Source organism: Thrips palmi, unplaced genomic scaffold (genome assembly GCF_012932325.1).
Source record: "Thrips palmi isolate BJ-2018 unplaced genomic scaffold, TpBJ-2018v1 HiC_scaffold_12, whole genome shotgun sequence".
Classification (NCBI taxonomy): Eukaryota; Metazoa; Arthropoda; class Insecta; order Thysanoptera; family Thripidae; genus Thrips; species Thrips palmi.
Genome location: NW_023144623.1, coordinates 10,313,146 through 10,327,875, shown reverse-complemented (window position 1 = coordinate 10,327,875; position 14,730 = coordinate 10,313,146). Strand labels below are relative to the sequence as shown.

Here is a 14,730-nt window from a genome sequence, read left to right as displayed (position 1 = left end):
ATATACGGGGGACTCGACCGCGCCGCGCCGCGCGGCTCGCCGGGGGGTCCGACAAGGTCCGACAGGGTCTCCAAGAGCGAGGCCGTGGGGGTCGACCCCCCTAAAACAGGCGGTCCGTCCGATCTATTGTGGTGACGGACCTCAATTGAATGCGACACAGTAGCGGTTATAATAACGGAGGAATGAAATGTAAACATTTTATCGCGGCGAGATCGGTGGCGGGCCAGGCGCGGCCAGGCGCGGCGGTGTGGCGCGGCGCGCATTGTTGTCATTGTTGCTGTCGTCATTGTCGAAGGAGGCGGTGACAACTCTCCATGCGACCCGTATGAATGCGTGCGTGTGTGTGTTGCGTGTGGACGCGCGGCTTGTCTTTGAATGTCTCTATCCAGCTACCGCCGCTACCGCCGCTCGGGCTGTGTCGTCGACCACGCGGGGCTGCTAGGGACCGCCTGGGGTGGTCGGAGCAACTCAAAACCACGACGCTTCGACTTTGCATCAAATTTACCAACAAACAAATGATTCTAAAAATTATTTTTGAAAATTTTAAATTTAACCCGGCGTTTCATGTAAAGTGGCCTTGTGGCTGGCGTTTGAACAGGCCGCCGTCTGCAAGAAGTGCGAGGGCGCTGACAGGCCGACGCAGCGCATCGCGGCGTGAGTGCGAGAGAGACGGGACGCTCGGCTTCTCGCCTAGAGAACGGATATACATGTAAGGCGGCCATTCTGCTCCCTTTTTCTCGGGTCGGCCACTTTTTCTCAAACGCGGCGTGGCGGCGACGGCTGTCGGTGTGCGTGGCGCTTGGACGTGAACAGCGCGGTACGAGTTCGCGAAAAAGGGTGAAAAAAGCCTCGCTTCCAGTGAGTGTTTGCAGGCAGTTTACACTTGGCTCCGCGCGGTGTGCCGAGTGGGGCCGAAAACGAGGAGGAAGAAGGAGAAGCATGTTTCGCTCACACGATATGTCATCTCGCTTGGCCAGGTCGACCCCCACGGCGTTTATAGCCCGCTGCTGCCAGTCGCGAATAAAATCACCTTTCCCTTTTTTTTTGTTGGTCCCGAAACGTCAGAGAAGTATGTTTTATTCAAATTTATGGTCCGCCCCGGCACACGCGCCCCGCTTTTGGCGTCCCTCTAGGAGTTCGCGGCGAAACGGTTTGCCGATTTGTTGGAAGTGGCGGCCGCAGCCCCGCAGCTGGACGGCCGGACGGCCACTAAATCTGCCGCCTGCACTGCCAAGTACTGCGAACTGCCTGCACACTGCACAGCTGCAACAAGAGGAAGTCCTGGCCGCGCCCTGCGCCGCTCTGCACCGCTCTGCACCGCTCTGCACCGAGCCGCAGGGGGTCCTGGTGGAGGGTGCCTGCCTGCCTTGCCTGGCCTGCAATGCGCTCAGCCTGATAAGAACGCGACCTCTTGCCGCCTCGCTGCAACGCCGCAACGTTCGAATGGCTTTCAAACGGACGGACGGAACACCTCGCCATGCATTGCACATGATGCACCTGCCCGCAAAAGTTGCATCGTCCGTAGCTTATGTTCCCGTTTTTATTTTTTTTCGTCGTTTTTTTTCATTGCGATCTCTTTTTCCGCCCCCGCCGGTACTCGAACCCGGGGCCAGGTAGCAGCTCGATCAATCACGCGGGGCGCATGCGCGGTGGGGCCCTTCATCGCCTGTCCAAAAGCGATTCGTCATCAAGGCATCGGCTGGCCGGCAGGCAGGGCCACGGCACGGCCACGGCATGGCCAGCTGCTGCACACGCCCGGGGCCCCTCTGTGACGTCTTCATCTGTCAATAACTACCTCTCCAAAACTATCAGAAGTTACTGAAAATCGTAGAAAATTGATTAAAGCTTTAAAAAAAATTGATGAATCAAAATTACTGAAAAAATCTAGTAGTTCGCAAACTGCCATAAGAAGCACGTTGAAAAAAAAATCACGATTTTCGTGGGGCTACAAGACACTTCAAGCCTAAAAATTTCATGAAAAAAAAAGTTGATAAAAAAGAAGTTGATTCAAAATTTTGAACTTTTTTTTACGAGTGTGTTAGAAACTGCGAGTGTGTTTGCATCTTGAGTGCGCCATAGAGGAAAAGCAAAGCGTCAACACTGGGCTGTGTTTGCCAGGCGAGAGGCCTACAAACAGGGCGCAGCAGTAATTGCCGCCAAAGTGGAGCCACTGTGGACACACTGTGGACACTGCCTGGGGCGCACCTCGCGTTGCCGCGGCCTCGCGACTGGACAAGCCCACACTCTGGCGTAATGCGCTTTCGCTCACCGAAGCCACCCCCACTCTCAAAAACTGGGTCGGAAATGAATAATAGAGGAGCTCCATGCTTCAAGTGGGGGCGCGCTCTGGGAAGTGGTCCGGCGTGGGGGCGGGCCAAATCCGAACGATATCACATTGCGTGGCGCGTCCCCGCGGTCCCCGCGGTCCCCGCAGGGCTGCAGGCGGGGGCATGGGCCGAGCCCGGCGGCGGCGGCCCGGACAGACAGAGAGAGATGATGATTTAATCTGATGGGGATGAATCGATTACCAGATGCTTTTTCATCGCGTCCCGGTGGGCGGTGGCCGTAAATGAATGAGGCTTTACACACACACACAGACACACCTGCACACACACAGACGAGGGCGCGCGCACTTGATAGATGAGGACCGTCTGCCGCCACCCCGGGTCAAGACGACGACGTTGAAGTCGGTGGACTTCCGGTCTGCAGAGGACGCGACAAGAACTCCCTGGACGAGGACTCCCTGGACGAGGACTCGCCACTCTCCTGAAACAATGTCTCTCTTGCGCGATTGCAAAGTTTGCAAACGATTTCAAGATCGTCTCATTCGCACGGCATGGCGGCCTGCTGGCCTGCTGGACTGGACTGGGCCGGCGGGGGTGGGGCTGATTCATGGGGCTTGTCTCGCTGGCGTCCGTCCGGAGCGAAGCGCGAAGCGGCGGGGCGCGGCGGAGGGAGCCCCAGTCTGTCTGGACTCGGGAACACCACTACACCTGCTTAGCAAAGCGCACAGACAAAGGCGACGCCGGCCCGCCGCGACGCCCCTGCCCCGCCCCGTCCCGCCCCGCCCCGCCCCGCCCCGCCCCGCCCCGCCCCGCCGGCCCGTTGAACGTATTTTCCCAGAGCGGTAAAGCCAGCCGAGATGTGCCGCGATCCCGCGCAGCAGCAGCAGCGCACGGTTTATACACGGCAAAAAAAAAAAAAAATGGCCGTCGCGGAACGAAAAAAAAATTGAAAAAGAAAGAAAGAAATCCGTCGAGGTAGATCTCGCGATGCGTTCATCACCCTCCGTGTCGATGACGCGCCTCCATCAGACAAAAGGTATCCGCACGTCAGGTTCGTGCACATGTCATGAGCCAAATATCGACGTCGGGAAACGTCGCTCTGCCTGTATAGACTTCGTGTCTGCGAGTGTGTGTGTCTGCGAGAGTGTGTGTGTGTGTGTGTGTGCATGTGTGTGTGTGTGTGTGTGCGCGCGCGCTCTCTCTCGGTGTCGGAAATGTGCTTATCACGACGGTGTAGTCTGTAGTGCGAGCGCATACAGGGGCGCGCACCTCCCCCGTGCAACACACACACACACACTCGCACCAGCTGTTCGCCGACGCTCCTTTTGAATGTCTTCCAACCACCGCTGCCGCCGCGTCGCCGCCGCGTCCTCGCGGCTCGCACAATGTTTCCCTTTCTGTTTGTTTGTGTTTTGTGAATGACGAGTGCATGCACGGGGAGCGCGGGGAGGGTGTGCGGGGTGTGCGCCCCGCCGCGTCCGCCCCGCCCCGCCCCGCCCCGCCCCGCCGTGCCGTGCCGTGGCGGCCTCAGGTGTGGCAGCGCGAACAGCGCGGGGTAGAGAACAGCAGCGGGAACCGGCTCGGAATTTGAACAAGAGATCCCAAAACTACAGGTTTTTCTTCATTTTAGTATTTCTTTTTGTTTTTCTTTTCGATAGTGCGTATGCTGGACCGCGCTTACAAAGAACTGATGACCTAATCCCGCGAAATTGCCGGGGAGATGTGAGTGAGTCAATAACGCAGTGCTATGCCATCCATGATGACGCGATTTCTGGGCCGACCGGCGGAGGCCTCTCCCTTCGTGGCTGCACCGGGCCGGGCCGGGCGCACCCCCCGCCGCGCCGAACCCGGGTAGTCGTCCGGGCGGACGGGGCGGCTTGTCGAGGGAGTTGGTCGAGGGCTGCAGCAGCGCGCGCAGGCCGCGCCGCGTCGAGGCGATGTAGGCCGTCGGCGAGCTCGAGGGCGCACCGGGTCGCCGTCAGACTTGCTCGCGGTGAGTCCAGCACGTGCCGCGTACGGCCAAGCGCGCCGCCAAAAGCCCAGGACGGAACAAAAACGGCGCTGAATACGAGATCAGGGTGCAAACAACATTTGCCACTCGGCTAGTCTTGCCAGTCTGCGGTTCGCGTCTCGCTGCACCCCGCGACCGCGTTCGTCTCGGTGGACATGAAAGGACCGAACAAGAGCGGCGGGGCCGGTTGCTAGTGAGAGAGAGGGGGGGGGGCACCTCCCTGCGCTACAGCGCAGCCACCCCACCCAGCGAGCCATTGATACAACTTATATACATCTCAATATTGTCCCTAACAACACCACCACTATTTCTCCCTTATGCGCTTGAAAAAATCTCCACGTGTGTGTGTGTGTGTGAGAGAGAGAGAGAGAGAGAGAGAGAGAGAGAGAGAGAGAGAGAGAGAGAGCGAGTGAGAGTGTGGAAAGAGGAAGGAAGGGGGGTGGGGAGCGGCAAGGGAGCGGCCAAGGTAAGGGGATCACCCTGTCATATTATGACAGCACCTTTTCAACGGTCAATCCTGCGCGGGGTGGCGACGACGCGGATGTTGTGTGTGTGTGAGCGTGTAATTCTTTTCATCGGTGTCTGTTGAGCACGCGCGTCCGTGTGGCCCCGTGAGCCCCTCTGGTGTCGCGGTGTCGCGGTCGCGGCCCGCCCTGCCACCGTCGGTGCGCTAAGCGTTCCCCGCTAAGCGTCGCCCCCTGCTCCCCGCCCCAGCATCTGTTTCCGCTTCCCGGGGCCGCCCCTCACGGCATGGCCCCTCACTGCAGCGCAACGCGACACGACTTTTACTTCCAAAAACAAACGCGGCCTCATCAGCATGTCCCCCTATCCGCGGCGCATCTCTCAGGGAGACGCGCCCCCCCCCTCTCTCGCTCCACTGAGGCCCCCGCCAGCCCCCGCCCCCCCGGGGCGTCACACCGAGGTGTTGGCGTCCTAAAAGTCGCGCTTAATTTCCCTCCGCGCGTTTCGGCGGTCGCGGTTTGAAGGTTCGACCCCCGGCCCCGGCGTGCGTTCAAGTATTCAAATTTGCCGGGCCGCTGAGTGGCCCGCGGCACGCCGACATCCATCAACGCTCTGTCTCTCTCGCACTCGCGCCGCGTTGCGCAGTGTGCGAGGGAGAGGCCGGTGCGGGCCGCGGTGCGCGTCGACGGGTATCACCGGCCAAATAAATAGAGCCAGCTCCCTTATGAGCGGGTGCAGTTGTGTGTGGCGGTGTGGCGCCGCGGCTCTGTCTCTGTCGCTCTCGCGGGGCGCGCCACGGCGGCGGCGTCTGTCTCGCTCGCTCTCGCAGGGCGCCCAGGGTCCCGGCGTCCCGCCCCGCCGTGATGAATGTGTCCGCAGACAATGTGCTGCCGGCTGGCCGTCGGGCTGGCCGAGTGGCCGCGCTGCCCAAGGCTGGGTGCTTGCCCCGCTTGCCCGCTTGCCCCGTGCATCCGGTGTGGACGCGCCAAGGCACGGCGCACCGGGCCGCACCGGGCCGCACGCACCGCGGGGGGCGTCGGCGCGCACCCTTCGCTGCCCTAGCGCGCCCTTTGGCGCCCTCAGTGCCACAAACAACGTCCCAAAGTTGACCAAGCCCAAGCTCATCGCCATCCTCTGTGTGTCCGCAGGTTGTTCGGCATGAAGCGGTGCGCGCGCTGCCAGGCCGCCATCTCGTCGTCCGAGCTGGTGATGCGCGCGAGGGAGCTCGTCTTCCACGTGGCCTGCTTCACGTGCGCGCTGTGCCACTCGCCGCTGTCCAAGGGGGACCACTTCGGGCTGCGCGAGGGCGTGGTGCTGTGCCGCCTGCACTACGAGACGCTGCCGCCGGCCACGTCGCCGACGCCGTCCTTCCCGCCCCACGACTCGGCCTGCTTCTCGCCGACCCTGGCGCCACCCGCCTCCTTCCGGACGGTGCCGCCGTCGCCGCAGGGCATGTCGCCTGGGGGCGGGCCCGGCGGTCCCGGCATGCCGCCCGGGGGGCTGGCCGGCGCGCTGCCCCCGGGGGCGGCCATGATGCCGATGGGCCCCCACGGCCCCCACGGCCCCCACGGCCCGCCGCACGGCCCGCACGGCCCCATGCCGCCGCACCACCACGACCCCAAGCTGCCCTTCTTCAACGGCGGCGTGCCCCCCGTCGGCGTCGTGTCCGCCGGGCCGCGGCAGAAGGGCCGGCCGAGGAAGCGGAAGCCCAAGGAGCTGGAGGGCATCACTGCCGCCATGGGTAAGTCCAGTCCTCCCAGTTCGAGCCCCGGTCGGTGCCTTTTCCCGCGTCAGGGACGGCCCCTAACCCACTTCCGCGCTGGCCTGGTCGGCCTGGTCGGCCTGGCCCGGCTGCCGACGGCCTGGTGCCGCCGCTGCCCGCGGCCAGACGGCGCACGCTCCGCTGCCCGCGTAACAGGCGGCCGGGCGGCCAGCCCGAGCAGGCAGCAGCCGTTTGTTTTGGGCGTCGAGTGCGCCCCGCGGACCACCCATTGACGTGAAGGCCGTGAAAATCGGGTCGACGACGGCGACGTCTCCATCGCCGTCCTTTTTCACTTCCGCCGCCGGCCGGGGTCGAACCCGGGATGATCCCGCGCGGCGGACGGCGCGATGACGGCGGCGCGATGACGGCGACGTTCCCACGACTTGGAGGTGGCTTTGGCGGCCCGGCCGCGTCGGCCACCTCGGCCACGTGGTCACTGAAGCGTCATCGCGGTGCCCTGTGCGGTGCCGCCAGCGCCCCCGCAACGTTTCCCACTCCTTGGCCACGATCGGCAGTCAGCTGCTCGATCACGATGGAGGCGCCGGCGCCCCCTCCCCCTCCCCGCAGCACGCCGGTGCGTCGGCACAGTCGGCGCAGTCGGCACCGCAAAGACGCGGCGACGTCGTGCCTCGGCCGGGCCGCGCTGTCCTGCGTGGCTGCCGCGTTTGATTCATTGACACGGCGCCGAGGCGGGGCGGGGCGCGGCGGGGTGGGGCGGGGCGGGACGGGGCGGGGCGCGGCGCGGCGGGGCGGAGCGGGGCGGGGCAGCCTCACGACGACGGTCGCCGGGGCATATCGAGGCCCACGGCCCACGGCGGCGGCTGAGGCGCCCGGCGTGAATACTCACGAGGGGGCATTGCGCCTCCAAAGTCCAAATTTTCCACGGCGCGCTTGCGATTGTTCGCGCTTGAGAATTTTTCATCCGGTGGGTCGTTCCGCGGGGTGGGGGGTGGGGGCTTTGGCTGTACCGATATGGCCTAATTGGGCTCTGCGCTCTCTGGCCTCTCTGGCTCTCTGGCCGCGCCCCGCGAGGGATGTCCGCTTGACGGGGCAGCGGGCGGGGCGGCAAGGCAGCGGGTGGAGGGTGGGTGGATGGACTAGGCCAATCCGATTAGGCCTGTTAGCATGCGCGACGAGGACGACGGGGACGTCGAGCACGGCGAGGGCCATAAGCCACGGGGAGGGGCGGGGACTGGCGCCGCGCCGTTTGAGCGACAGGCGAGCGCCACGACGCTGTCACGGTGACGTCCCGGGTGACGTCCTGGGGGACGGCCTCGGTGACGGCCTCGGCGCCGTCCTCCGTGACAACCTTGGCGACGGCCTAGCGCGCGTCATGGCTTTGCTTCTCCTGACTGTTGCTTGTGCTGCTGCAGGTGACATGGGCGGCGACTCGTACCTGGACGGGCCCTTCGGCCCCGGCACCCCCGGCATGCACGGCAACTCGCGCTCCAAGCGGATGCGCACCTCCTTCAAGCACCACCAGCTGCGCACCATGAAGTCGTACTTCGCCATCAACCACAACCCCGACGCCAAGGACCTCAAGCAGCTGTCCCAGAAGACGGGGCTGCCCAAGAGAGTACTGCAGGTGAGTCGTCTGATGTTGTTTGTTGTTGTTGTTGGTGGTGCTACTGCTCGGCAGCGACCGTGCCATCAATTAAAAGGGCATTTTTCTGCGTCTGGCGCCCTTCTCTCCCCTCTCTCTCTCTCCCTACCGGCGGAGGGGAGCCGGGCGTCGCAATCGGCGCCTGTGAGTGTCGATGTGTGTGTGTGTGCGTGGACGCGGTGCCTCCATTCCTCGCGCGCCCCGGCGCGGAAAACAGACGCGGCCCTGCACTACAAGCAGGCCGTCTGCCCAAACGGCCGTCCTATTCCGCGGAACTCGCGGTGCTTGTCCTCCTCGCCGGCCTGGCCGCGCCGGATGCCGCGCCACGGCGTCGACACGGCGTCAACACCAGGCCGTCGTGCGGGTGGCCTGCCCTACCCCTTGGCTGTGGCGCCCCGAACTTGTCGCCCCGACGTCCGGCCGGCCCTGCGGCGCCCTGCGGCGCCCTGCACGGCCCTGCCTCCCTTTGCCTGGCGGTGCCGCGCTGCCGCGCTGCCGCGCTGCCTTGCCACCGCGGCCCGTCCCGTCGGCCCGCGCCCGTAAATTTAAATAGGGAGGGTCGCGCCCCGCCCGTCTGTGTGCGTGCGCTGCGTGCGCGCGCGTGTCTGTGTGTGTGCTTGTTATTTCTGTGCTGTTCGGCTTGTTCGCTGCACTCGACCCGTGATGACAAATCCCCTGCCCTGCGCTGCCTGCACTCTGCCCCTTGTGTCACCGCGACGCCACCCGCCGCCCGTCCGTCTGTCTGTCTGTCTGTCTGTCTGTCTGTCTGTCCGCCTGTCCGTCTGTTTGCCTTGAAAAGCCCCTGCAATAATTGGAATGATTTTCCGTTTCGATTATTATTGCTGGCGCGGGATGGCTCGGGTTACGCGGCCGCGACGCTGTAGCGCGTGGCGGGGCGGGGCGGGGCGGGCGTGGCGGGCGGGGCGGGGCGTGGCGGGGCGGGCGTGGCGGGGCGGGGCGGGGCGGGGCGGGGCGTCACGGCGGGGGTAGGCCGTGCGGCTAGCCAGCCAGTTTGTCATGACGAAGGCGTCGCTTTATAAATCAACTTTATAGTGTGCGTTTACCTCGCGCATTGCGCATTGCGTCTGCGGTGCGTCTGCACTGCAAAAAGAACCCGGCCAATGAGCGAGCGCGCCACAAAGCGACAGGCTGCGGTTCGAATCCCCCCCCCCCCCCCGCCACCCTCGCATTCGTTTTTTGTTTCTTCACCTTTTACCCGTGTCGCGGACACCACCAGCGCGGGCGATTACAAACAGCAGTCGCCCTGTCTCTCTCGCACTCAAGCGGCGTCCCAGCGGAGTGCGAGAGAGACAGAGCGACCGCGGGAAAATCACCGCAGACCACGGCCCGCCTCTGCGGCCAACAAATGGCGTCTGGAAACGAGATGAGCCGCGACCGGGGAGAGAGAGAGAGAGAGAGAGAGAGAGAGAGAGAGAGAGAGAAGTGAGAGAGAGAGAGAGAGAGAGAGAGAGAGAGAGAGAGAGAGAGAGAGAGAGAGAGAGAGAGAGAGAGAGAGCGAGGTGGGCGAGGAGTAAGCGCCAAGCGGCACGCCGAGCCAATCCTTTCGGCCCCAAGCCCCATGGCCGGGCTGACGGACACGCCGCGGACACACAGAGGCATCAAAGACTTTGCCCCGTTCTCATTAATTGGCGCGCCGTCTGACGCCGTCCCCCTCGCACTCACGGGCCGTCCCGCTGGTCTCCAAGGAGTGCGAGAGAGAGAGAGAGGACGACTGTGTCCGGCATCACAGAGCCGATGAGCCCTAGCAGCGTCCCTTGAATCCCGCCTTGCACGCGCGTCGAGAGAGAGACGATCGGAAAGGACTTCCGCGCCGCCAAGCCGCGTCGCCGAGGGGGTGGGGGTCGCCAGTGAATCAAACACGTTGCGTTGCCCAAGAGGTGCGCTGTGTGTGTGTACGACTGCTGCTCTGCAACGAGGCGCTGCAGTGCGTCACACAGTCGCGCTGGCGGCGTCGGCGCGGACCCTCCTCTCATCCACCCCCTGCCGGCTGCGACGGTGGCGGCGGCGCCCCGGGGCAGGCCGTCCCCGCCGTCCCCGTGGTCGTCGTCGTCGTGGTGCCGAGCGCGGCGGGCAGCAGGTGATCGCTCATACGGCTGATTTCCTCCGCCCGATCCGTCCCGCCGCCGTGCCGTCTGGGTGCACGACGTGACGACCCGGGGATGAGCCTCGGATGAGGAGGACACACACACACACACACACACACGCCGAGGAAAAGAAAAGGCCCCCCTATTTTTTGTCGCTACTTTTATATGTTCGGTCGGGGGTTGCGCGGTGGTGGTGGCGGGGGCCGTGTGTGGTTGTGGTGCCCCTCGGTGCCCCGCCTAGTAGCCTGCCCCGCGTCGCCTCGGCGCGAGAGCGAGCGCGGCGGCGCCCCCGCCCGCGGCACCACGCTTCAATTCGCGGGTTATTTCCACCGTGGCTAATTGCTGTCTCCACACAGACACACACACGGCCACACCGTCGTCACCACACACACAGACACACACACGCGCGACAGAGCAGCGCTCTCGCCAGCGCTCATTCTCCTCGTCGCTTCTTCTCAGCTTTCCGCACCCTCGACGCACCTGTGCTCTCGCGCCTAGCACACACACACACACACACATGCACGTGCACACACGTACACGCACGGTGACGGCGCGACGGCCGCTAGGCGCGAGTCCCGGCGCCCTTCCGACACCTTTCCCTGAAATCGGCTCCTTTCCGCCCCGCTGGCGCTGGCTGGCGCGCTGACGGTGTGCTGGCGCCGAGACTGGCTCCGTGCCCGCCGCGCCGCGCCGCGGTACACATCGCCGTGTCGCATCGCTTGTACTTGTCGCGAGGGGGACTTGGCGGGGGACTTGGACCGACCCCTGCCCGGTTGGAGTGTCTCCCTGCCTGGCTGCTGCCTGATAGGCATCGACGTCACTAGAACAACAGGCACGGCGTGGCACGGCGTGGCACGGCGGGGGAGTCTGGTCTAGTCTAGCCGAGTCGCGTCGGGAAGCCCATGGGAAGCCCCAGTCACAGTGCAGGGGGCAGCGCCTCCAAACTGGGGCCGTTTTACAGCCGGAGTAACTCACGGGGGCGCCTTGCCGCCTTGCCACGCGCGGCGGGCCGCTCCGTCTCTCTCGCACTCGCGGGGCGCCCCGTAGCGGAGCGAGAGAGACAGAGCGGTGCGGTGGCGCGATCTGCATGCCGCTCTAATGTGACAGCGATTTCGCGCGTAAAAAGAGCGAGTTACGACGCACGCTGCGTGTCCGTGCCGTAACTGCCGTGTTGTTGTTGTTGGTCCTGACGCCCTTGTTGTTGTTGTTGCAGGTGTGGTTCCAGAACGCGCGCGCCAAGTGGAGGCGGCTCATGCTCAAGCAGGAGGGCAAGGGCGGCGACAAGTGCGGCGGCGACAGCCCCGGCGACATGGACCACGGCTTCGGAGGCTCGCTGGGCGGCGCGCCCGGCGGCCCCCACAGCCCCCAGTTCATCCTGGGGGGCTCGCCGCTGGAATGCTAGCAGGGGGCGGCGTCGGACCGCACCGCCGAGTCCGACGCCGTGTACCTGCCGTCCTCCTTCGAGGCCGGCGCCGTGGACGCGCCCTACTTCCTCCACGGCCTGCACCGCCAGGACCGCGCCGTCGACGAGCACCTCCAGGACGCCTCGTCGTCCTCGCTGCTGGACCTGGACGAGGAGTCCTCGTCGTCCTGCTCGACGGCGCCCTCGCGGTACCTCTGCCTCGCCCAGCTCTGAGCGCTGGCCGCGTCGCCCCGCCGCCTGCCGTGCCGTCGACTAATCGAAACGTCGATTTAATTGTGAAAAATTGGGCTCGGTGCGGCCAGGCGCGCGCTGTTGGTCCGGCAGACGCGCCAGTGCATTGTGATACCCGCTGTGGATGAAGCAGAGAAGTACCTGATGAACAAACGTCTTCCCTGCCCCCCCCCTTTTTCTCCAGACAATTCGTGCCCCCTCCCCCTCTCGGATCGTGAGGTTTGGACAATGGCACACAGCGCGCGCGCTACATCCATGGCCCCAACAGAGACTTCTTGTATAAGTTCCTACCAAATGGCATTACATAAGTGTAATGTGTGTTAATGATAATAAATCGTGGCTTGTGATCTTAATTATTGACTTTTTTTTGAGCGATGTACAAAGTGTATACAAGTGTAACCTGTTTGTAATGACTATTTACTCCAAGGCGAACGCAAGGCTTGCTGGGACACAGTGCTATAATATTGAACATAAATGTATGGAAAAGTCTGTGAATTCGTTATTGTGTTGTTGCATTGTAGCAATATGTGATTGAGGCAGGTGTTATCTGCGCAAAGGAAAAGTGTGCATATTATGAAGCTACGCTTTCGCAGGATTATTTTTTTTCTCCGAACAACAACGATTTGTTTTTTGTTGATTTTTTTTTGTTTCGAGTACTGATATTTATGTGAACTCCTTCATGTAAGACTGCTTGGCCACAGGGTGAAGTGTGTGGCGGATTTTTATCCCCAAATTCCGGGACAAAGGAACTTGAAGTACGGCAAAGTTTCGGAAACGTTAGAAACCAGGATGAAAATGGCACTTTTAAAACGGGTTTCTTACTGTTCAAACTGCGGGCATGGCCAAATACTTTTTGCACGGGTATGAAAGCATACGAGGTCTGCGGGCAGGCTGCTTATGTCTGCAGCGCTGCAGCGCCATTGGCTGCTTCGCCGAAGCGCTATCGCTGATTCAGAAGCCTGGCGAGAGAATCGGCGAAAATTCACAGGTTGGCAGCAGTGCTGCTGCAGTGTTGGCAAGCATGTAACAGGGGAGGGGGAACCAGTCGTGGGAGACCGACCGGCCGGCCTCGTCTTCCTTGAACAGCGTGTGGGGCGAGGCAGGGCCATAGCAGTGAAGGGGCAGATGCAACAGTGCGAAGCCAGCACTGTAAGGACAAAAGGGTGTAGTACCGTGCCATTCACGCACTGCAAAAAAAAAAAAAAAAAAAAAAAATTACGAATCGTGCCCGCGTGCTCGCGAACCTGAAAAGAAATATTGCCGTTTAGTTAATTTCAGAAAGTGGAAAAATTAAATTACGAACGCAAAAAAATAACCACAAGAAAAACATGAATGTGTTTGGACGTCAGAGTGTGCGGTTGCCTCACTTCTTTGCTCTTTCGAGTCGCGTTAGTTAAAAGCTTGTCGAATTAATTATGCTAATTATTCATTGGCCGATGCGGGGCTCTCGTGCCGCGCCGCACTTCAAGTAGTGTAGTCGGCCACTTTGTTGCTACGGATCCCGATAGCGCGGAAGCCCCGAATTTAGACTCAATTTGCATACTCTCTCGCGGCCTCTATTTTTCGCCGAGACAAAATTTTTTTATTTTATTTTTCCGTTTCCTCAGTCGGACTGCTTTTTCTCGCGATGGCCATCCTCGCGTTTCGGTTTTATGGGATGGTTGAACTTTTGGGGCCGCGGGTCGTTGCTCGGGGCCGCGCGCCCCGCATGCATGCCGAAACTTTGCCGTACTTCATTTTGCCTTGCCCGAATTCTAGAATTTCAAACAGCAGAAAAACGATCGATGTAGTTAAGGATTTTTTAAATTTTACGGTTTGTAATTAGTGTACAATGTCAAAATGATATACAAATATTAATTTTATTTTTATCACGTTATGTTCCTTGATGTTGTTTTTTTTTTCATATTTTGGCAGTTGTGATGAATTACAAGACGAACGCCTCGTTTTTGTGATTGTATATTGTCTGTCAAGAACACCAATTGTTTGTCAATTGGACTGTCATTTTTTTTAAATACCTACATGAGATTAAAAAAATTGGCACATTATTTAATCCCAGCGTATTTATTTCACAGTTCCCTTATAACCCCGAAATGAAAACATTCTCCCATCAGCAGCACCAAAACATCAAAAAGAGATCCGAATTTCCGAATCCACGCGCGCGTCGTCGAGGTGACATGTTTCCCCCTCCACCGGCAGCGCAATTCGCCTCGACTCATATCCTTCCGCCTTTCGGCCTGAGCGACACCCTGCTTGGCCACGAAGTTTGAACCGCCGATTAGTTTCCCGCCATTTCGCTCCACGCCCCATCCGTCTCCCGTCTCTCTCTCTCTCCCTCTCACTCCGTCTCCGCGACGCGTCTCGAGGCGACGCGACGCCGAGGGCGCCACGCTCCGCTGCTCCGTTGGCTTAGGGGCCTAACGCATCATCATGCGGCAACGATTTTCGTGCATCCCTAATTTCAGAGGCGAGGCGGTACCCTCCCCGCCGAGTGGCCACACGACTGCAACATTCTTCTGGCGTGCACTTTTGCGGCAAAATTTCACAAAGCGACTTTCGTTCGGCAGACGACGATGTTGGCCTGTCAAGAAGAAGAAGGCTCTGCCCGCCCGCCGCCCGGGCGCCCACATGTGCCCCCAAGGTGTCTCCGTCCCTGTCCCGTCGGGGTGGTGTCGGACCGGTGGCCCTTTGGGGGTCACTGGGTGCCCCGGGGCCCCGGCCGGCCCAGCCCGACCCGTTTCGGGCGTTCCGCTCAGCCAGCGGGCGCGCCGCCCCCCACCCCGCCGCCCGCCCCTCACAGCCCTCTCTGTCACGCGGCGCTCGGAAGCCAACTTGTCAATTAATGCAACGG

At 61.8% G+C, this 14,730-nt stretch overlaps 1 protein-coding gene across 1 annotated transcript in view; it reads left to right on the top strand.

Moving 5' to 3' along the window:
- LOC117640323 (LIM/homeobox protein Lhx9-like) overlaps positions 1–13,932 on the top strand; it is a 48,212-nt gene extending 34,280 nt beyond the window's left edge. The window contains exons 4-7 of the mRNA XM_034376742.1: positions 5,907–6,137; positions 6,291–6,499; positions 7,894–8,105; positions 11,442–13,932. Coding sequence (XP_034232633.1) covers positions 5,907–6,137; positions 6,291–6,499; positions 7,894–8,105; positions 11,442–11,630 — 841 coding nt within the window. The 3' untranslated portion in view covers positions 11,631–13,932. The remainder of the gene's footprint in view (positions 1–5,906; positions 6,138–6,290; positions 6,500–7,893; positions 8,106–11,441) is intronic.
- The last annotated feature ends 798 nt before the right edge of the window (positions 13,933–14,730 follow it).